This window comes from Ambystoma mexicanum, chromosome 12, assembly GCF_040938575.1.
Source record: "Ambystoma mexicanum isolate Mex_15411 chromosome 12, UKY_AmexF1_1, whole genome shotgun sequence".
NCBI lineage: Eukaryota > Metazoa > Chordata > Amphibia > Caudata > Ambystomatidae > Ambystoma > Ambystoma mexicanum.
In genome coordinates this window covers 129391407-129415222 of record NC_090936.1, presented here as the reverse complement: position 1 = coordinate 129415222, position 23816 = coordinate 129391407, and the positions used below count along the sequence as shown (strand labels likewise).

General features: G+C 43.5%; 1 protein-coding gene across 11 annotated transcripts in view; it reads right to left on the bottom strand.

Moving 5' to 3' along the window:
- Window positions 1–23816, bottom strand: part of PRR5 (proline rich 5) — an 817096-nt gene that overhangs the window by 164171 nt on the left and 629109 nt on the right. For all 11 annotated transcript variants that reach the window (XM_069628149.1, XM_069628148.1, XM_069628151.1 and 8 more), the window contains 2 exons: window positions 18951–19042; window positions 9313–9453 (listed from right to left, as the gene is read on the bottom strand). In XM_069628149.1, the coding sequence (XP_069484250.1) occupies window positions 9313–9453; window positions 18951–19042 (233 nt within the window). The remainder of the gene's footprint in view (window positions 1–9312; window positions 9454–18950; window positions 19043–23816) is intronic.

The following is a 23816-nucleotide window of genomic DNA, read 5'->3' as shown; positions in this document are numbered from 1 at the left end:
CTGTATATAACTGACTGCCTCACTGTATAGCAATTCCTCAATCTCTTGATCTGATCTACCTCCTGTTAAGACTGTACATATTTATCCCTCTACCACTGTATATTTGTAACATGGTAATTTTATGTAACACTGTAATTTTATATAACATTGTAAGCTTCGCATATTCTCCTCACTCCGCCCGGTTACCCTTGGGTCTGGCGCGCATTACAAATCAAACAAACAAACAAACAAATGCGTGGATAGGTCTCAATGCAACAAAGTCCCCCAGTACCCTATGGATACACTTTCCCCACAATGAAGCAGTCCCGACTCCTAGAACCTCCCATTATGAAAATACTGCCCATTCATGTCCGCCGCCATCAGCACATAGTGTCTGTTTTTGGTACCCTCCTTCAGGACCCTCGCCAGCTCCTCCCCCATCCAGATGTGGCTTCCCATTAAATCTGGGTCATCGTGAGATCCATTCCCTTCAACTAGTTGTTCACGTTGCGTGTACTTAAGCGCCCCAATTTCAAGCCTGTTCTGAACTTGAATGACCTGTCAGGTGCCACTGCACGTCTATGAGCAGGTGCTCGACCACTTGAGGTGGCTTTTACTGTATTTATTGTGAACTCACCAAGGTCAGGGAACTCTACGGTCAGGGAGACCGTATCTCTCCAGGACTGAAATCTCTACACTGGCTCCCAGTGGCTGCGAGGATTAAGTTCAAAACCCTCTGCATTGTCCACAAGGCCTTCTGGGGCCTGGGGCCTAAATACCTGCAACTCTCTCTTCCTAAATATCTTCCTTCCCGAGCCCTTCGCTCATCCGTCTCCAACTCCCTCAGGGTCAGCCGCTTCTCGAAGCAACGAGCTGGGGGTAGATCTCTCTCCGCGGCAGGAGCCTCCCTCTGGAACAGCCTTCCTGCCTCCCTGAAATTTGAGGAGAACCATCTCCGGTTCCGGAAGCACCTCAAAACCTTCCTCTTTGCTTCTGCTTTCTCTCTCCCTCTCCCCTGCTAATTCTTCACAAAATTCTGCACTGAATCTGAAACTTGGCCACTCTCACCGACCTCGGTCCTGGGCCCAGCCACTCTCCACTTGCACTGCCTCCCTGGCAACCCCTGCACTGCGGGACTGTTCTCTGTATCCTTACAGCCCCCCCTTCCCAGCACTTGTCTGCACTTACCTTGCACTTGCCACCAGCTGGCCCTATTTATTTATTTATCTATTTATTTCTATTCTACTTACCTTGTACTGCACTTTTCCCTTCCCCCTACCCCTGCACTTGCGCGGTCTGAATGACACCTGGCCTAGTAGGATCGTTGTCTGTCCTCCCCCTGTTCCCCCCTCCCTGCCTCGTCGCGCCTTGAAACACTTGTGTATAGGCGCGTTACAAATGCCATATCATATCATATCATTGTACATGCTGTTCTTTTTTGAGGGTTACCGTCTGGTGCCATTATTTCCTCCCCCCACACCCACCATGTTATTATATTGTTTGCAGTGTAATAAGTACAGCATTTTCGCAGAGCAGCTCACTTATTCTGTGTTTTCTAGTTCTGCTGCTGCATTGAAGTAAAAAATCCCCTTTCCTCCCCTTTCCCGTCCCACGCTGTGCATGACCATTCCCTGGCCTTAGAGTAACAAAGGGAGATGGCACCCCGCCAGCGGCAGGGCTGGTCCTGCAGTAAGGACACCGAGTGGCAGTTCTATTGTCAGAATCGCTATTTCCGCGCCGTGATGCATAGGGTCCCTTTCTCAGCTTCATCTCACTAAAGCAGTTGTATCCTGAAAGCCCAACAAATCTAAACGGATAGAAAATTTACGAAGAAGCAAAGCAAAAAATAATTCAATAAACTGTTTGTGCCTTTCTTCTTTTCTTTTATTTCCTTTTAATACGTCAACACAGTCATTTGTTTAAAAACAACTTCATTTATTTTCTGTCAAAACTAAAATATTTAAAAAAAAACAAGGTGAAAAGGTCTTTAATATAGACATTGCTCCAGATAAGATTAGGCAGTGGGAGTATTTTACTCCCTATTTTTTAAAGTTGGGAGTAAAATGATTTTTAGGGAGTAAAAATGTAAATCCAATTTCCAATCAGATTGTTTTATAAGTAAAAATATGTTTTTACTGGATAAACGGAAAAGTTTTTGTAATAATAATTTCTTTGCATCTAGTTATTCATGCCCATTAAAATATACATGTTTACTTCTTCTGATCAGGTGGCTATAATAGTCGTTTCTTCCTGTGGTACTACATGCACTACTGGGCCAAACATATCCATGGAGCTGTGTGGGTGAAAGCAGGGGCGCAAGGTTCTACGTTGCTGTTTCCTAATTTAGTTGCGAGTATTTGTACTCCCCAGTTTTATTTTTTTGGGAGTACTTGCCTAGTTTTAGGGAGTAAAAGTGGCCGATACACCCCTTATCTCTAGGGCTGAATATAGAGCATCCTCTGGGGGAAGTAAGTCGCAGAGATGTGTAATGTTTATTTTTTTATTAACAAATAGATAATCCATTCAAAGCCTACACAAGTATCTGTTGAATTTGACTTGAGGTATCTAATCCCTTCATTTTGCAGATTGGGAGGTGGGCATGGATTTCGGGGGGCCATGGGTTTCACGGGGGATGAAATGGACAGGAGGACATGGGTTTTATGGGCAGGGGCAGGTTTGTCTGTGCGCCGGGCCCCTAAAACTGTTAATATGGCCCTACCAACAGAGGAGGAATCCTGGCAGTTTGTCATTCTTTTTGCCTCCCCCAGTTAACATTTTGCCCTCACACTGGAAGACGTGGTGAAAAGATTACTAAACGTATGTCGATATAGATTGTCAGATTATATGTTTGTTAGTGCAGTGGCTTCAAAACCTGCAAAGTATGGGAACGATATACCTGTGAACTACTGGCCATAAATCATGGGCGAGGCGTCCTTCATGTTCCTTTGAATTACAGATTTTCAACATACGTGGGGCCTTAAAATACCAAAAAGGAATGTGTATTATTGTCCCCCAAAGCTATTTCCAGACTTATCGCTGTGTCACCAGAAACCTTCTATATTATGACGTAATCCTCGATTAAAACTAGGCAAAAAACATAACATACAATTCCTATAGTTGTTCATGGCATACATTATTGTTATTGGGGATTAGTTTTGCGCTTAATCAGGAGCAGAAGTTCAAGTTGCAAGCTACAAGCCAGCCGTAAAAAGTCACTCACCTCCTCAGTTATATGCATAAACACAGCACACCATTTAATTCCAGCCAAATGTCAAATGTCACTAGCCAATGGCTAGTGACGTGTGTAAATTGTGCACTGTGGCTTATTGCTGGCCTTCTCAACGGGGGATCAAACCCGTGTTTGCACAGCAACCTCTCGTTCTCAAGGTGTGTTGCCCCCGAGCTATCCTCCCAGGATGATATTGCTGAAACTGCATGCCACTCCAAATGTATGTCTTTCAATTAGAATACAGTCATTTTGAAGGGGCAACATAAAATCTTTTTTAAAGCTATGTTGGGATTAGCTAATACTTCACATTTTAAAACAATTATGATTTTCTCATAGCCATCCTGCTGAAACTATAGAATGAGCAAGCATAACATTTTGATAGGGAGTACAATTAGGGGTGTACCGAACAGTAGATTTAAGTATTCGGCCGAATACCTAATAGTTGGACAAGTATTCGTCCGGAGCCAAATACAGAGCCGAATAGTCGCCTTTTTTTAATAAGTTATGTAAACAAGAAAAACACTTTGTAAATTAAAAACACATTTTAGATTATGTACAGCCATTCTTTATTGCATTTCTTGTATTTGTTGTCTACAGAAGAGGTTAGTGAAAACCATGAAACAAATACATTTTCAGAAGATAAACGGATAACTAATAGCATAGTTTGTATTTTTGCTCATTCAAAAGGTGTTGCTTGTTTGGCAAGGCCCAAGTAACTAAGACTAGCACAAAAGTATAATATGCATGTATGCAATCACTGGCAGGGGCGACAGGGATGGGTCTACTCATACTTTCAAATGTTCCTTTTGGGCCTGCCCATCTCTAGCGTTATGGTTCTGGCAATACAATGAAACACAAAAGGAGTGATTACTTTAGTTAGCACCATGCTGACCGCTCGAGTGCTACTGAATACAATCCTTTGGGATGCTAAAGCCATGCTTTCTAGCCATGGTACTGCGAACAGATGATATATTTGAAAATGGCTTCTCATTAATATAATAGTATTGTTCTTTAATACTTCGGATGGGGTAGGTGTGGGATATATTGACCCAACTCAGCAGTACTTCCCCACATCACCAAGCTGCACATCTACAGTCACCAGCAAAATGGCTGCGCTGGCTCCTGTGGACACCATGGCACCAAAACTGCATTTTGCATCAACAAAAAGATGGCTGAACTGTTTGCCAAACGCCATTGGCAAGATGGTACAGGAAGCACCCCAAGAAAGGCTAATAGGGTGTGTTCTTGTTTGTCTGAAAGAAATGGAGTGGAAAGGCAGCGCTGCTTTGCTGCAAGCACAAAATTCCCATTGAAAAAGGGAATATGTCACCTCTAAAATGATGCCACTCTGATGATATTTTTCCCTGTTTTCACCAAACTGCTTTTATCAAAAAGACCCTGTCACACCCAGCCATATTCGCATTGGGCTCCATTAGAAAAGAACATTATTCCTGAATGACAGGCTGCCAGCCAAACCTGAGAAAATCAACAACAGCTTTCCTTCAGCTACATGGGAAACGCTTAAATTGTGCTACAAAATGTCAAAAATCACTGCTTGAAAAGAAAATCAGATCTTTCTGTGCATTTGTCAATTCCAGGAGACCTTTGCCTTGTACAGACTGTTGTGAACAAGAAATTAACTATGGCTGCAAAACAATGCGGGAATCTAGATAGAAAAAACAGATTTGCAAGAAAAATGTAACTTTCAGTCACCTCATGTTAAATGTACTTTTGCAAAATAAAGGAAAAGATCTGTTTTAAAAGGGCATGTTGGATAAAACCCTGCCCTTATCTAGCAATGTGAAGGGGATTGTGATGTGAAAATACATGTCTGAGATGGTTCTATTCAGCAGGTTTTCTTCCAATTCAGAGCAAAAATAAATACAATTGAATCAAACTGCAATGGCTGCCTGGGGGGGAAGTCAGCCCAAAAATAGGTTTCTGCAGTGGCTACATGGGGGGAGAACCAGCCAAACAGGTCTGCTGGGTGGATGCTAGCAACATAAGGACCCCACAGGAAACTCCTTGAACACACAAGTGATAATTACTAGGTAGGACAGACTGTTGTCTGTGCTCCAGCCTCGTACAATAGAATTGTAGGACACTAAAGTGCAAAGTGAAAATTCACACCTCCTTGTGATTTCCACCAGAAGCTTCAAAGGAAATCTCTGTGACAACCTGGGGTGAGGAGGTAGCCTTGGAAAGGCATACCCATACATGGAGAACAATACTGACTTGTGTTGCCAAAGACTTTTCATTAATAAAAATGTTAAAGACATTTATCTCTGCAGCAAGACTTTGCAAAAATGTGAAAATGTCACTGTTTAAATTTGATTTTGTGGTTTATAATTTAAGACATTGTAGCATTCACTTGCCCCTTGGGAATATAAATGGCAGAGAATTGGGTATTATAAGGAAAGTATCCATGATGCCATTGCGTATTTTAACACTGTTATGCCTAATAATAATCTATACACATGTGTAAAGTTATAGAATTTTAAGTAATATAATTCTCCCTGAAAAGCGCAAAAAACTGGTACAAGGGCAAAAAAAGGTCCCACAATCGTGAGGATTGGACTGCTATGTTCTACATACAATATGTAATCTGCCCATGTGATTTGGTAAAATGCCACAAATGTATAAATGTGTAAATTAGGTTATGACTGATTTTGGGTAAAAGGGACTGTGGGATGGCTTTTTACCTCATAAAATGCAACCTGATAAACTGGGACTCCTCCCCGAGGAGGCAACCAACATTGATTGTCGTATCCGCTTCTTGGAGGTAGGCCTAGCTCAGTTCTGCCCACCAATAATTCTGTGATGTCACCATGCTCTATATAAAGAGGAGCTGACAGAACTACAGACTGTTCCTGAATTTCCTGCTCCTGTGTTCCTGATCTGCTCCATCCATCTTGCTGATCCCAACTACAAAACCCAAGTATAGCCGATTCCTACTCCAGCAAGGACACTGATGCAGAAAAATCCATTACACTTCCATTAAAAAGGGGAAGAGCTGTTGTACCTTTTGCATCCTGAAATCAGACCGCCTTGCTGCCCACTAACTGCATCCAGCGGTATCTGTGCCATCTAGTGACCCGGATTGCCCAGCTGTTCGCTACCCGCTGACCAGACCTTGCCCAGCTGACTTTTGCAAGGCGTGCCACCATGTGGTGACCAGACCCTGTTGACTGTCCAAAAATCCCAAAACAAAAAAGTAGACTGAGTATAATCCCCACCCCATAGAGACACATAGCCTATCTTGTCTTGCCTTTGTCCTTATCCCACTCTCTGAGTAGTCATATTTACACCCTGGTAACTTGTTGAAACTGTTAGAATTATCCTCGTATCCTGTCCTTAATTTTAAGTGCTAGCGCCATCTCTTTTCAATTTCGTCTGGTGTAAATTATAAGCCCTTAGTTATATTATATATATATTTTATTGTTGGGGTTGAGCACTGGGGTGACACGGTTGACCTCATGAATCCACCTTGGAGTTTACTGTGTTCCTCCTTAACAATATAGCCTAGATAATTTAGTGTAAGTAACATTTTTCTTTCTTTCAAAACCGATGTCCTCACTTTTGACTGCTCCATTTACCTAAAAACGAACATCACTCTACCTTACAAATCTCTCTCAATTTACCAGCTAGAGACCTATTTCCACCTCTCTATTGTCCCTGTGATATACCTCTATCCCCCAGCCCAAATACCACACTCCTAATCAGAGTATTTTACCTGTTTTTATTAACAACCGTGTGGGTTATTTAAAAATGGGAATTGAGGAAATTGCAAATTTTTCAACATGTCATTTGGCTGCAGCTGTGTTAACTTTCCACTCATTTTCGAATTGTATGCTCCTTGTTGATGCATTGCATTGTGATTGTTAAGTGTCTATGCATTGTTGCCTCAGGGAGAAATCATATTAACTTCAAGGTTTTAACCGCATATTAATTATTTATTTGCCATTTCCGAGTGTTATTTTAGGCCTTTGCGAAGGGTTTAAAGTGTTTGCCACTTATTCTTTGAGGGAAGGTCTGATTTCTATTCTTCTTCTTCCTCTTATTCCCGACTATCTGCTGCTTCTTTCTATCCACTCAGAATTCGATTATTTGTGGGTTGAGGGAACATTGCAGGGGGAAACCTTAACTTGGGTGCTATCTTTCCTAAAATCAAAAAGTGCTCCTATTCAATTGTGCAGTGTATGTGTTCGGAGAGAAGGTTAATTAAGTGCATTGCTTAAATTTCTATTGAAATTATCACCCCAATGATAATGCTGCCACATATTAAAAATTGTATGATTTCCTTTGAATTTTAAAAATTAATAAATATTGTATTTTCACCAATCTGCTTTGGGGCATGGTAAAAGACACCAATATATACGGAATGCTGCGCCCGCAATGGTTCTCGGTTGATCCAATAGCAACGGGACATTGCTGATTTTCATCTTTAATTGGCATGTGCATGTTTATTTTACTTATTTGCTTTACTTGTACATCCATTTGTCCCAATGTTTCTAAATTGTAAACAGTACCTGCTGATCTCGATTACCCAAACAACAGTCTTTTTTTAACTTTCTAATGTTGGCAGGAATAATTTTGCTGCCACAGACTGGGTCCTTTTGGCTACAAATATTTGTTGTAAAACTCGCAATCTATTGGATAGCCACATTCTTTAGTAACATCTGGGGTATCCGGTCATTGCATCGACAACCAAACCATCGACAGCCATACCATCTAAAAAATGCATCGAGAAAAAGCATCTAATGCATTTTCTTTAGATGGTAAATAGTTTAGTTTAATAAAAATAGGTTTTAAAGGTTAAAAAAAAAAGGTGGGTTGGGGGCCCCCATAAAAAAAATGAAAAACAAAATGCATTTGATGCTTTTTATTCAATGCTTTTCTTTTAGATGGTATGGTATTAGATGCTTTGGCTGTCGATGGAATAACTATAAACCAACATCTGGCACTTTAACACAATTCAAAAGGGACTCATTTTGACAACATGAGAAAGTTGGAGGGCAGAAATTGGAACCTATGTTTCGATATTACAAGCACATCTCGGTTCTCTGCAGCAGTTATATTAATCGACTTAATTATATTACTTGGATTGAAATTGGTGGCATTGGAACCTGTAACTTTCAGATCACTCACACAGGCCATATCCAAATCAATGAGCCCCTAAAGGAAATGTTCCAATAGCCATTTTGTAAACTATTGTTCTAGCTAAATTGTTTAATACTGCAAAATACAGAGGAGACCAGAGACATCTCATTGCACACTCAAAATATTGAGAGTTTTGTTTCAGCTCACCCCTCCCCAGCAAACCACCAGATGAAAGTCTGTCCGACCAGCACATGAAGGTCAGGGAATTTGCAGTTTCACACCTCTGCTCTGTCTGTACTCCATCGAAAAAAGGGACAGCAGCATTAGTTCAATGATCCTTTCAAAGGATTAACATGACATGCCCGACTGGTTCCAGGCGCAGCCAAAGAAGTACTTCATGTATTTTGTTGGGGAAACTATTCGGCTTGGAGTGAAATTAACTAAGCATTCGTCCGAAGCCGAATATCTCATTTTCAGGCGGAATACGGCTGAATACTTACGCAAGGCCGAATTTCGGTACAACCCCATCTACAATACTGTGATCCAAAAATAAATTCTATCCAAGAAGTAATGAGATGAAGAGTGGGGTTACCGTCTTAAAATAAAAACACAAAATTAAATCAGGCACTATTGGTTACTAACTTTTTTTAAATGGTGAAGTTTTGCTGTTCATTTACAGAATGTGCGAAAACAAAAGTCATGCTCGGAAGGTGACAGACTGACACGTTGCTTCTTTTCCCAAGGGGCAAATATGACATTCAAGTATAGGATTTCTAATTAGACTCTTTATTCAGTTTTCAAACAGAGTCATCACTGGAAATGATATACACATAATGTAATATGTCAAAAAATGAAGAACATTCGGTATAGTCCCTGCCCATCTTAAACCTGGACCTTGACCATGTCTCTGCTCTCTTACTGTGAGAGTTTGAGTCAGTCAAAATGGAGTTGCCTGAATTGACAGCACCCCCAATATAACATTTGAACAGGAATGAATTGCTCACCTGGAGTATTAACAACATCTGGACAATGGAAGGGGGCACCCTGGCCCGAGGGCGCGAAAGGTTGTCTTCCAGCTTGATATTGAGTGCAATGATGTTCCGGAAGTGCAGCAGAGCCAGTTGGCGGACAGACGGCTCTTTGCCCTGGAGGAAGACATTTAGGAATGAGAGTCATGCAATATTATCAGGTTTCATGATGCGACCCCTAGAAGATGGTCCTTGAGTTACTGTTCCTTCAAGGGCTGTCCATTAAAAGTAATCAAGGTTGATTATGAGAGTAGGGCCCATCTACCTATCCAAATAATAAAATACATTCAGGATATCAGGCTATCTACAATGAATAAATATGACAAAAGTTTGCATACAATCAATTTTGGTGATTATTTAGGTGACTTTTGCGCAATCTGAAAACCCACGTGAATTTTAATGTTGCATAGGACGACATCCATCCACATGTGGGGGTCTCATTTTATTCTTGTCGGATTTGTAGAAAAATCTGCGATATTCATACATGTAGATGTATCCTGTGGCAATGAAAATGTAAACTGAACAGCATGTGGAAGATTGTGCAGAGTTGATCTTGTAGCCACACTTTTATGCACATTTGCATTCAGTAGAAAAACAGGACATCCTAGACACAAAGGGACAGTTTCACAAAAATGAGGTGGTGCAGTATGTGAGGCAGGAATTGTTCCTCACATTGTGATCCTGCATCCCTTACACACGAATCCCCTGATGCATGAAGGAAATATATGAACGTGTAGAGTGGTTTCTACTGGTGTGCAAGGCAATGGAAGCCAGACCTCTGCAGGCATGTGTTAGTGTCAGGCACATGCTCACTCAGACGTGCATATGGGGGCAGAAAGCTGGGGTCTGAGCTAGGTGTGGACTGGAAGCCAAAAGAGGCCCTGGAAATAATATTCAAAGTGGCGCTGTATTACGCATTTTCAGCAGGTCCAATGCTTTTCCTATAGAAACACCTCCCAAAAGAGGCCCAGAGTGCAGAGGCCTACCGGGAAATCTCCAGAGTTCCCTATAGGCCAGTCCACCCCTGCTCCGAGCACCCATATGGGTGCTCAATGTCCATTGGTAGACGGGGCTGGGTTGACTGACCATGCATTTCTTACATTTCCACAAGTGTTTCAAAGAGCGTTCCAGTCAGAGGCAGAACAATGCAGGCAGGGACTTCAGAATTCCATAAGCCGTGTTTCATCAGGAGCCCGGCGTGGGACCTGGGAAATCAGGAACCCGGGACAACTGATTCCCAGACGGGTGCATACCAGAGCAGATCAGGTTGAGTACCAATGACGTGACCTGGGATGTGTCAAGGCCTCATGGGCAATGCTCCAAAGATCTAGGGACGGTATGCTCAAATGCATTTTCTCCAAACCACTAGTCTCACTTGTGCACACTTGGCAATCAAAAGTGAAAGTAAACTAAACGTGCATGCCTGGGCCAATGATTACTCTTTATCCAAATTTCTATCCACTCACAGATCTAGTTTGATACGCCACACCTGCGCTTTATGACAATTCTGTGAAACTGGAAAGCTCTTGATTGCTCTTGCGCTAAGCACGGAGTATAGATAAAAATCTGGGCAAGCCCTCTCGGTCTGCAGGATCCAAAGAAATGTGTCCAGTGGGCAGTATTGGTTGGTGTTGCTCTGCACTGTTTTTATTTGGAAAGTTGTCTAACTTGGGCTATTTCTATCAAACAGGTGAAAGTTTTTCTACCCACGTTTAATTTGGAAGGTTGCACAACTTAGGTCCATTTTTATTTTCAGTTGTTAGTAACTACTCTAAGTGCCGCCTACAAGACGTAGCGTTTGGCATGGGAAGTGACGATAGGAAAGATGGGGTGCGATTAGGGCCACACAGAATTGGGGTGTGCTTTGACTTTTTACCCACTATTGATTCACAGGATCTCATCACTTCTCCACAGGGGAGAGCCCTTCCCTAGGAGGCCGCTCCCAAATGGTCCCCCAAGGGGTGGTGAAAAAGGGACCTCACAGGGAGACTCCCTTCATGGGATAAGGACTCCTCTTCTGTGAAGGAACACCCAAACCCCTTTTCCCCAGGCCACCCAGAAAACCAAGAGTCATGAAAGCCTTGGGAGTAATTTCCCTTGTCACAGCAGTGATAAACAGAGAACTAAGAGTCAAGAAAGCCTTGGGAGTAATCTCCATCTTCACAGTACTGATACTTAGAGAACCAAGGATCAAGAGTGCATCGGGAGGAATCTCCCTCTTCACAGTACTGATACCCAGAGAACCAAGGGTCAAGAGTGCTCCGGGAGGAATCTCCCTCTTCACAGTACTGATACCCAGAGACCCAAGGGTCAAGAGTGCATCGGGAGGAATCTCCCTCTTCACAGTACTGATACCTAGAGAACCAAGGGTCAAGAGTGCATCGGGAGGAATCTCCCTCTTCACAGTACTGATACCTAGACAACCAAGGGTCAAGAGTGCATCGGGAGGAATCTCCCTCTTCACAGTACTGATACCTAGAGAACCAAGGGTGAAGAGGGAGATTACTGATACCTAGAGAACCAAGGGTCAAGAGTGCATCGGGAGGAATCTCCCTCTTCACACTACTGATACCTAGAGAACCAAGGGTCAAGAGTGCATCGGGAGGAATCTCCCTCTTCACAGTACTGATACCTAGAGAATTAAGGGTCAAGAGTGCATCGGGAGGAATCTCCCTTGTCACAGTGATAACCCAAATAAGATTAGAGGACACTAGGCAACAAAACTATCTGGAGATAATAATCTTCAGAATGTCATAAGACAGGGAAGACTTTCTGGAACTGTAAAGCAAGCTTTCAGAATCCCTTGGTAGGAGTAGGAAGTGAAGAGACTTTTGGGGACTATTATAAAAGAATATTCCAAGACTACCTTGAAGACTGTGTGTGGTGGATCAGGAGAAGGGAGCCATTCTCCTGACCATACTCTCTTTGTTGAATCAGAAGCTAGTGCAAAACATTGTTGGAAAAGAGATAAAGACTGAGCCAGTTCACCGGGAGAAGGGAGCCATTCTCCTGACCATACTCTCTTTGTTGAATCAGAAGCTAGTGCAAAACATTGTTGGAAAAGAGATAAAGACTGAGCCAGTTCACCGGGAGAAGGCAGTCATTCTCCTGGTACTATTTGCCTTTGGATGTGGAACCCTTTTGTATGTTAGTGGTCCGGTTAGAAAAGTTTTTTTTGGACAGAAGACGGATATTGTTTATTTGGACAGACATCCGGATGACGAGCACCCGAGTTGATATGTGTTTAGGTAGAGATAACCCTTTAGAAATAGGGAGAGCTAGAATCTGCCCCTCCTTGCCCAACACACATGCACCTAGATCTTTTGGAGCAAGCTCATTTCTTTTAAAGGAAGGACAGTGCTATGTTTAAGCAGTCTTCTGAAAGGGAGTGATCGTAGCTGTGAACATGCTCCTGGTGTTATAAAAATGTCTTAACCTAGAGTGCCTTCAGCCAATCAATTTATAAGCAATGTGTGGATCCTTGTACATGCTCCTTGCAGGTAATTCCTGTTGAAAACAAGCATTGGCAAAGATTTATTTTGGTTCTTGTATAGGCATTAGACAGGCATTTGCCAGGAACTGCCCAGGTATGCCTAGTTACCAACTACTATTTGCCAGTCAATGCCAGCAGGTGGCCATGTCGTACCATTATGGTGGTGCCTGGAAAAGGCCTACCTCAGGTCTAGACAAAATACTAAAACTGTCCACATCGGCAATACGTGTCCTGCTTTTGCGTGCTCTAAACTGGAACCCATTTGGTTAACTGTTGAAATGACGCCTTTGGTGTCCAAAGCGCAACGTTGAGGAAAATGTGCTTCTTGCCTATGGCCAGTGTAATCATCACATGGCCTTTCCGTGGCTTCACCTATTACTACGGCCAATGGGAGCATTGCGCTTGCCGTCCGCAACCCATGTTCTTTCTTATCTGTCCGTACCTAATAGGCGGGATTGCTTTAGTTTTATTGGAATTCAAATGGCAAATGTCTCACTCCACTGATTTAATTTGCTAAACTGGAGCCAATTGTGTTCACATCTTGTAAATAACCAGCCACATCTTTGTTTTAACTGTTTGCATGTGCAATCTGGCTTTGATCCAGTACAGATTGTTCATGGTTTTTCTATCCTGTTTCAATATCTGACGTTTCCTAATCTGGCCCGTTTTTCTTTCATTTGCATCACATTGGTGGATGTTCCTCTGCCCTGAATTAATATGGACATTTTCAGAAACAGTGCCATTTTCAGCAATGTCCTTTGCATTCAACATGCGAATGTCTCTTTTCTATGATTTAACTTGTCCAAAAGATAAGCTTGAGCAAATGAGTTCATTTTTCCTACAATTAACCATCCACCACTTTAGGCAACTATCAGCAGGGATCCCTTTGGAGGGGACGTTATTACTCCTCATGTGCTGGTGTCATCACATGACCTTTCTACGGCTAACTGTCAAGACTCCAGGGCGTCCAGCGAGGATGTCCACTACCCGGGACAGAATCTAGTGAGGGTGATGAGGCCTGCTCGGCCAATGCTGGCCAAATCCCTCCGCCATATAACTTGCCCTTCTTGTACCTGAGTTTCAACCAGTCTCTTCCGGTTTAGCCCCACAACCAAACCATTCTGTGGCAAAGAGGGTCCGATACAACTACTGGTCATGATAAGTTGTGAGCAGCTCTTGGCAAAGTTCTGCTTCTCTGTAGACCCGGGAGAGGAACATGTAACTATAATCCCAACCGCAGACACCACCACTGCCCCCATAATCGCAGACCAATGCCCTCCCCAGGCCCCTGTGCCCCTAAGCGGTGGATTCCGCAACATCTCGAATACTAAACTGCACAGTTTGCAACACACGCCCAGAATCACACTATGCCCTCTCTTTGCAAGTCCAACATATTTTATTTCTACTCTGGTACAAAACGCAGCAACAAGAAGGCAGCACCATGGTCGGTGAACTCTTCTGGCTTGCATGACACCCAACATAATCCACAAGGGATGCGCCTCAATCGGACACTCTCTCATTCGCTCACGCACTCCGGCTCTGGCCTGCACAGCTCTCGTCCAAGCTTGTGTGAGTGGTAGATGTGGGCCAGATACATGCTACGTCACATACAATATTGTAGGTTAGAGAGATCCTGTCTGTGGCCCTACCTCTGAACTGCAAGAGCATTGATGACACAGTCATATGATGCCAAGGATAGGAAACCTGTGGCTTGGTGTTTCTGCAAATTCGAGGGCATGTGGCATGTGGGGGTAAAGGAGTAGGGATTGGCTGCAGTTGTACGGTGTGGTGGGTGGTAGGTGTCTGGCAGTGGCATGAAAGGAGTAACTACTCCACATATTACTGGAGTATTAGAGGCATGCTGTGGGTGCAATATTGGCAGGGGAGGAACACTGCCACAATACCGATGGCGAGGCAGCTCAGTGGATTGCCCACCAACGGCATGTGTGTGGCCTCCTATGCACATTCTTGAATTAGGCACATTTCGTGTTATTGAGGCTGATATATAGGTTTGGTGGCAGTAACCAACACTTTAAAGGCCCTTGGAAACATCTTGCTTTGTGGTGTTTGATCTTTAAATTTATTGTATCCGTTTTATTATTCTAATTATTCTTATTATTATTATTACTGGCCAGTGGACTTTCAGGTCAATACAGGCTTATTTGGGTTGTTAGTTAATAAGGGGCTGCATCTTTTTGATAATATTAGTTTCCAGCAATGTTTCCGAAGCCATTTCTGTCGCGCTGCAGTTTTACTAAATAAGATGAACATCCTGACGTTGAATTAGGCATTCCATAAATCTCATCGAAAATCAAACATTTCAATGCGTCTACGCATTGATACAGATCGCATAACATGGATCTGCTTCCAATGACTACCCCTCTTATAAATTCAGAAATGGATATGTATGATTTATTTTGACCTGCCATTAATGTCATTATAAGAAGATCATTTTGTGATATAACATTTTTTGTAGTGCCACAAACCCAAGGTTATTAGAGCTCTGTTCGAACATGAAGAAATTTACAAAATAAATATTTAAAGAAAACAAGATTTTCAGTGGTCATTAAAGCAGTTGATAGTGCCTCAGATCTTAGGGAAAAAGGAAATTGATCCCAGATGGGAGGACCCTGAACTGAAAAGCTTTTAACACTAGCAGAAGCCATATTAAAATCTGGAGGCGGTGATGCGCAGGTTATGATTTATGAATACATGTTAGACTGAACTGGAAGACAGTGTAATTGGTGCAGTATGCAAGCGGGTTTGAACTGATGCAACGAGTGACAATACTGGCAACATAGTTTTTTGCGTATTCCGAGGCCTCTTAGTGAGCATCTTTGGAGCTCCCATCTTGAAGGCGTCGCAGTAATAGAGTTTGGCTCTATGGGATTCATTGCAATAGGGACTGTCAACTGTGGGGTTCCCCAGGGTTCTGCTCTGTCGCCTGTTCTTCTTAATGTCTAAATGCAGCCATTGGCTAAACTCATTCAGTCTGCTGGGCTGTGTTGCAATATCTATGCGAATGATACCCAGATTGTGGTTCCTTTCAATCTTGCTCTTTCTGAAGCCTCTGTCAATCTTAGAAACTGTTTGATGGCTGTTGGCGACTGGATTAGTCAGAATTGGCTTAAATTGAATGGTGACAAGACAGAGGTTCTAGTAGTTGGTACTTCTTCGACGGCCCTCAGTCTAGAGTGTTTTGGCTTCCCTCTCTAGGTTCTTTTCTTAAATCTGCTGCGTAGTTAAGGACTTGGGAGTTAAGATTTTGGCCACCTTATCTATGGATGCGCAAGTGAGCTTGGTTAATCATGGAGGCCATTTCAAGCTTAAAATCTTGCCAAAGATTCTTCCATTGCTGCTTTACAACTGCGTGCCCCGTGGTTGAAACCTTAGACTACTGCAATGCTCTTTTCTTGTCTCAGCCTGCTTATATTCTCCATTGTCTCAAAGTACTACAGAACAGCGCTACAAGAGTGGCTACAGGCCTTTCTGTGCGGGACCATGCATCGCCCGTCTTGCGCCGCCTTTATTGGCTTTCGGTTGGACATTGTGTTGAAGTCCCTCTGCATTGCACATCAGGCCTTTCACAGTCATGGTGGTGAGTTTCTGCAGGAGAAGTTCTGTCACTTTATACCCACCAGAGTGCTTCGTTCTGCCTCTGACTTTTTGATCCAAGTCCCTAGGTTCCATCAGACTAGGTTGGGTGGCCGTGCCTTTTCTGTGGCTGCCGCACTGCTTTGGAATACGCTTCCCTGCTCACTTCGCACCATTGATAATCATCTTTTTCGTGGTCATTTTACTTTACTGTTAGTCTCCTCTTCAGCGCCATGATGCCTCTGGGTGATAGAGCCCTTTACAAATGTAGTTAACATAACATAACAGGGATTCTTTTGCACGCGGAGCAGTACATAATAACTGTGATGCCAAGTACAAGAGGGAATCAAAGCTAATACCCAATGTTTTCACATACAGGAGAAGGGACAGATCTGTAGAAATAAGCAGAAAGTAGGGGGACTTTTGCCTCTTCTCATGTTGCTTGTGGGGATGTAGGCAGTTCATTTGTATTGCAGATTATACTAAGTCACATGTCATTCATTCCTATGTGGAATAGAACATTAGAGCTAGCTAGTTTGTCGAAAACACTGCCATAAGGATTACATGCTCGCAGTAATTGCATCCGCAACAACAAACACACGACGTACTCAGAAACGAATACCACACCAATAAGCTTGGGGAACGGTGTGTTAACCGAAGCTGCCAGCAGTACTTTACAGCTCCCTTGGTCTTCTCAAAACGTTGTCCTACTAACTCGCCCTAGCCTACCCCCCTTGTGTTTCAGATCCGCCAGATCGCTAGAGGACCACTGCGGTGGTGATAGTGCGTGGTACAAATATCCTTCAACACTAACATCCTTTAAAGGAATCAATGCAACTTTGGAAGAACCAAATCACTACTCTTGCTCCGCGCCAGAGTGAGTGGAAGAGGGGATACAACGGTGGAATCTAAGTGTTACATCTTCAGTCTTTCTACGGGCAGCTGAAGAGAAGAGCCCAGGAGAGCAACAAATGGACGATATCTACCACGGACACGGAAACAGAAGGGATCTGGAAGAATAGGTTCAAAAGGTCTGCCTGATTGCGCGAGACTTCAGTGGGCTGATTCAGTAAAGGAAAGCAGAACTTGCACCTACTTTAGAGGTATACGTTACACTGGAGTAAAATGCGCCAGAGTCACAGAGGATAATCGAAGTGCTAATTGCTCAGATTGCACCAAACCTTTGGGAACGGCCCCTAGGATGCCGGTTCACGGAGGTCCGCTTCTATTTGCGCTTGTGGAGTGCATTTGTCGAATACGCTGCATTTTGCTCCGTTGAAAATGACGCATCTGAAGTGGGTGTTGAGTTTCTCCTTCAGTGGATCAGTCTCCACAAGTGATCAGGATGTCAGGGCACCATGGGACCAAGTCACTATTTATATTGGCACAAGAACTGGAGGCTGCATCTCAAAATGCAAACACGCAATCCAGGGTTACACTAATAAAAATAAACAAAAAATGTAAAAAAAGGGAGGTGGACTTTCACACCGAGGTCTCTTAATATGCACATCAAGAATATTGGCATTCAGTTGCCAACTTTTACCTCAATGCGCAAATGTGGTGGCGGTGGCCATGCCGGTGCATATCTGAGCGAAGACTGTATTCATGAACAGGATGCAGAGGTGTGGAAATTCCCAGGCATTCCCCTCCAAATGCACAGAAGGGCATCTGAGATACTTGTGTATTTGGAATACATGTGGCGGGAGCGGCCTGTGCCAATGCTATCACAGATGGGCACTCGTGTGTAACATTCAAGTGTTCACTGGAGCTGGGCTGCACCACATTTGCATTGCCACCCAAAGCCCCCTAAATCCAGTTTGGGCAATAATGTGACCTGCAAAGGGGCTTTTCTGGAGAACAGCTACAATGTCTTTCTCAAATGATTATTTCATGGTTAATGCACATTCGTCATAAGGGCTTGTAAATTAATTATGCCACATAATAACCATACTACACAGATCTCCCAATTCTCAATGCACAATTGTATGTATTGCAAAGTTCTGCGATCTTTGACTTGCCAAATGTGTTGGATTAAATCTCCCATCAGCCCTAGCTTGCACAGTAATGGGAGTTTTAGTTCAAGAAATCTGGATAGCCACGTCTTGCAGACCTCTGCTGTATTGAGGGTATTGAGGGGGGTGGGGGGCAAACTGCTCTTCTAGTTTTCAGATAAAGAAAAAAATGACTTTAAAGACTTTAGTTTACAGAATTACTATTTGAAATAATTGGTCATTTTCATTTATCTATGAACAGTTTGGAAATACAATTGTCAATGAAAGATACAATATATTCATACATTAGAGGGCATGGCATGTCCAGGCTGTTTAGCCTATTATATTTATCATGCAAACCTTTAAATGATTGCTGATATCATGTTATGGATTAAGCTTTCAAGTAATTCAAGAAATGCAAGAAATGCAACCAGCCATTCCTACTTCTTATTCTTCCAAGCCACTCACAGTGCCACTTACACCACCTTCGATACATGCGGGAATGTGTTCCTGTAGTGTAAAGTAGAAACCCTTACCTGAACAGGATAGAAAATGGCCTGAAGCATGGGCAGGACATAGGTGAAGAAGAAGTCCCAAGTTTCTGCCAAAGTGTCCAGCAATTTCTGTCCTGTAAATCCAAACAATGAAAGGAAACTAAAGGCGTGTACCCATGGTACAGAATTAAGCACTTTGCTAGACATGGAAGAAAGACTGCAGGCGTGTTAAGAAGGACCATTCTATGAATGCTCTTAGTATTGTGTTCACCGTGGAAGCTTGAGTGGGGGACAACACAAGGTAGGTGGAGTACTGAAAGATTCATCAGCAAAAAGATCAATGGACAGTGTGGACATATTTGCAGGTAGGTCGGAGAAGGAGTGGCATGTGGGAAGGAGGCGGACTGACTGGGAGAGGGACTGGTGCAGGGAGGTGGCGTGATTACTAGAGTAGTGGTAGGTGGAGCAGTCACTAGGGTAGGAATAGATAGGACAAGACATGGTACGGAATAGAAGAAGATGGGTGAATGACTCGGAGAGTGACTGGTGAGGGAGGGCCTGGCGTGGTGCAAGGTGGAATAATACCCAGAATAGTAGTAGGTAGTGGAGGGAGTCTTTTGGGGGAAGGTAGACCAATGACCATTAATGGCATGTAATGTAAACAGGATGTACATTGCTTCTAGCAAGGTCCATGATCTTCATTGCCTTATGGATTTGTGTGATGTAAAAAAATGTTTCTGGCCCAGAGGTTGATAAATGCGCCTCTCGTAGAATACAGCTGGTTTATTTTTGTATATTAATAACCACACATATAGCATACAATACAAAATGAACCATCTTGTGTACATGAATAACAGGTGTAAATCAGTGGCCAACTCAATGACGTCGATTCCCTCAACCCCTGAAGGACGAAATGCTGACTTGGCCATGCTAAGCTTGACACCGGTCCCCTAAAGGCTTCTATGCAGCAGATGCACCATTATGTAGCTCCTCCGCGTTGCCTAGGAGAGCCTGGGTGGCTTAAACCAAAAGCTACCAGGAGCTACGTTTGACTCCCCAGGCCAACTGGGGCCATACAAACCTAGCTATGCAATACTCTGTGTGTTGGGTATTGTGTGCAAAGGAGAATATAGGGCACACATAAGAGACATTTAAAGCATAATGGCACATATATCATGGACAGTTAGCATCAGCATTTTATGCGCAAGGGATATTTGCAGTGCGCTATGTAGTAGCTCTTGGTTCCACCAGAGGTAGTGTGATGAATCCTACGGAGTCATCGCTGATTCCCCTCCTTTGGATTCCTTAAAAACTATAGTACTGTGACGAAGGAGAGGAGAAAGGCGTTAATGTGGGAAGAAAGCACACCAAGCTGAAGTTGCAGACCAGTTGTTGGGATACCAGTCACCTTTGCGCGACATTTATAAATGGTCTGCCTTTGAAATTGCAGGATGGAGCAGAAGGAGAAGAGAGAAGCAGAGCGGGCGCAGCAGGAAGCAGAACCGGAGACAGACACACACACGAGCAAACTACACTGTAAGAGGCAGCCATTTCCTACAGCAGTGGAGAGAGAGAGGAAACAGCATGGCAGAAGCAGAAAGGGGACCGTCGTGGAACCGGCAGCGAGGAGAAGGCTGACAGCAGCGCATCACGCTGCAGAGCAACCATCCTACCAGCGAGTGAGAGAGAAGCTGTCGGGAAAACTGGAGAAGTGTCTGCAGAGTGGGGAAAGCTTTCCCACCACACGAACATCGCGGCAGCAGTACGCCAAGGGTCAGGAATGCCTGGAAACACGGATTAGTCTGTCCTGGAGTGCTGGCAGGCCCACTGACCGGCATACCAGCAATTACCAAGCTGTTTTGAATACCTGGCAAGTAACATTACAAATGTCTCCATATAAGGGATACCAATATGGGGAAAGTTGGAGTAAATGTTGTCAAAAGCAAATGAACTTTATTACTGTAGTAATTCAAGGGCAAGATCTGCACAACTTTACAAATGTGAAAGGTCAATATGGATAAGATTGGAACAAGCATGGTCACCAACCAATGAACATTACTAACGTAATTAGAAAACAAAACTTGGACAAGCCTCCATATAAGGGATGCCAGTATGGGGGAAGTTGGAACAACTAGAAACTGAAGCCAAGGGAGTACAAAACAGCAAAGGAGTAAGAACTCAAACTAAGAGAATTGAAAGGTTGTAAGAAAAACCTGGTAAAGGTGTTGCATCAGTCAGTGAGCCTTTAGGGAAGGGGAGATACCTGGCAGGTGAGTACACTAGGTGATCTCCAAAGCCCAGAAGGGGGAATTCCTGGCAGGGGAGTACACCAGGTAATCCATTTGAAGTTTGTAAACAGAAAATACACAATACCTTCTTTTGCTGAATTTAAGAGTCTTTTGCCATCCTTAAAAAATCCTATCATCGTTTGGAAAATATGTTTTTCACCATCTCGAGGAAGTGAAAGACATCTCTACCACTATATTCTACCTGAAACAGTTCAGGGGAAGGGAACTGTTCCCTGGATACACGGATTGTTCTGTTGGATTTATGTACTTAGTTTACTTTACACTTATTTTTCCGAGTTTAAAACAATTACTTTGCACATTTTGTTGTTTATTTTCAGTGTGAAGGTCAGATGCGTTTTGGACACAAGGGCAGTTTGCTTAAGTTGGACGACGAGACACAGACTGTTCCCTAGTTTTGATTTCATAGGCAGGGAAACTCATTTGAATAGGGATAGAAAGGCTGTTTTTCCAAAACCTTTTATTTTAATAAAATGTCTAATGTTGAAAACATTAGAACTTTGTGTCAGTCTCTCCCTTCTGACCTCTCACAGTAGCTGCTGCCTAACGGGTGATGGTCGATACCAGGAGCTTCTTTTCGCTCCTGCTCCTCAAATCTCAATTTCGAGCCTCGAGATGCATAAAAAAGGAGCTATTTTACTAGGATAAAAACATGTAACCTACAGGTTATACACAGTGCTCTAGAACAGAAACAGTAACACTCTTAGCAGTATTTAAACCTGTGTCTTACTGGTTATACAATCTCTTGTGCGTAGTGGGTCTATCATTCCAATGGCTGCACATGAGCACTGGATCTAGCTAGTTAGCTCGCTTGGTGGGCAATGCCCCCGATACATGACTCAAAGTTGTTTCCGACTGTTAAATGCTTGAATCAGGTATCAGCCTTTGATAATTTTGAAGCTGATAAAATAGTACCACTTCAGATGGGCAGCAGGAACACTTGTCCTCAACAATGCTGGTAATCACAAGAGTGCTGAAAGAGTGCTCTGCAAAAATTAAACTGCTGGTTAAAGCACTCTTCATTCATACATGTGTATCAGAAACCAAGACTCTTACACTTCACCAAATTGCTCTTTTTTATGATACATTTGGCCATCTGTGCATACCATGGAATATCTGGGAAGATGGCAGCTTTTTACTATGTGCCTTGGGAACCATAACAATCTTGCAATGCCGCTGTTCCGACCAGGTCCGGTGCTGCTATGCTGGGAAGAGGGGAAACCCCGGTACTTTGAGGTGCATGGTAGGCTTTCCCTGAGTCTTTGGAGGAATACCATGCAAAATATTTCAGTTAGAACTCCTATCTAGGCCCCACACCCAGCACGAATAGCAATGCTGTGAGCAGGAATTGAGCTACCACCTGAAAGATGGCACTTAGAAGCAGCAGCCGTCTCTTTCCAGTGGCCTGCCACAGCTGCATCCTAATGCACTAGCGCCGGTTCTCCCAGAAATAGTGCACAGGCCGAGCTTTCCTGACAAACACGTGTTGAACAGTGGGAGAGAAATACCTAGGGACGGTGGTAGTGAGGGTCAACTTTGCATTAACACTACCTAATCAAGGTGCAGTTGTCTCCCGCGTTGTGATGCAAAGTTGATTGGGTATCGGTACAGTAGGTGTAAGTGGTACGACCTCTGCCCTGTTTCATGACCCTTTCCAATCTGGGGGAACACAATTCTGATAATGAGGATAAAGAGAAAGAACCTTATGGGATCAGAGGGACTGAAATAAGGAGTTAACAAGCGAGAGTTTACAGAAGAACTTGGATATAGGTCCTCACCCACTGATCTGGATGCACTCCTGTAGAACGATGAGCTTGTAGTATATACAGTGTAGAACAAAGCTACCTACAGAGTAAGAGTCATGCAATGACGCGTTATGGACTCAGTGTATTTCAGCACTATCTGTGGTAGTCCAAATGTACTAGTGATGGATTCACAGTAAAATGAAAAAGGTAATGGGCCTCATTACGAGGTTGGAGGTAGCCATGCCCCAAACTCGGGTCCGGATCCCGCAAAAGGGGACTTACCGGGCCATTCCGACCTTGGAGGGCCCGGTAATTCCCTTTCGCGGGACGTCTCCGTTCCCATTTGAGCCCCCCTAGAGCTCAATGGGGATGGGGAGGATGGTAGCAGCCGTACCGTTGATAACAGTACCGCTGCTACCATCCTGGACTGCTCACGGGTGCCGCTTTGCACGCCTGGTCTCACCAGGCACCCAGAGCGACCGCCGCGAGCAGACTCGCACTGTGGCGGCCCGGTATAAACGGTGCCGGTGCCTTACCGGCACCGTTCATCCCGTGGCCGCCATGGTTTTAATGAGGCCCAATGAGAAGGTATCTGATCTGTATGGTTCGGCATATGGTCAGGACCTGACGAGGTATTGTAAATTCCACAAAGCACAAAAGGTGAATTGTTTTGTCACATTGAATAATTTAGCATCGTTCATAAAAATAAATCACTATTATATATTCAATTAAGGTGAATATTTATGGACCTCATGAGTGGCCGACACAGGTCTACATTTGCATAGGATCAGATGTTTTGGAGTCAGAATTAGCTCCAGGTAGTTCTCTGGTTTAAGCTAAGCAGGCTCTTCTAAGCT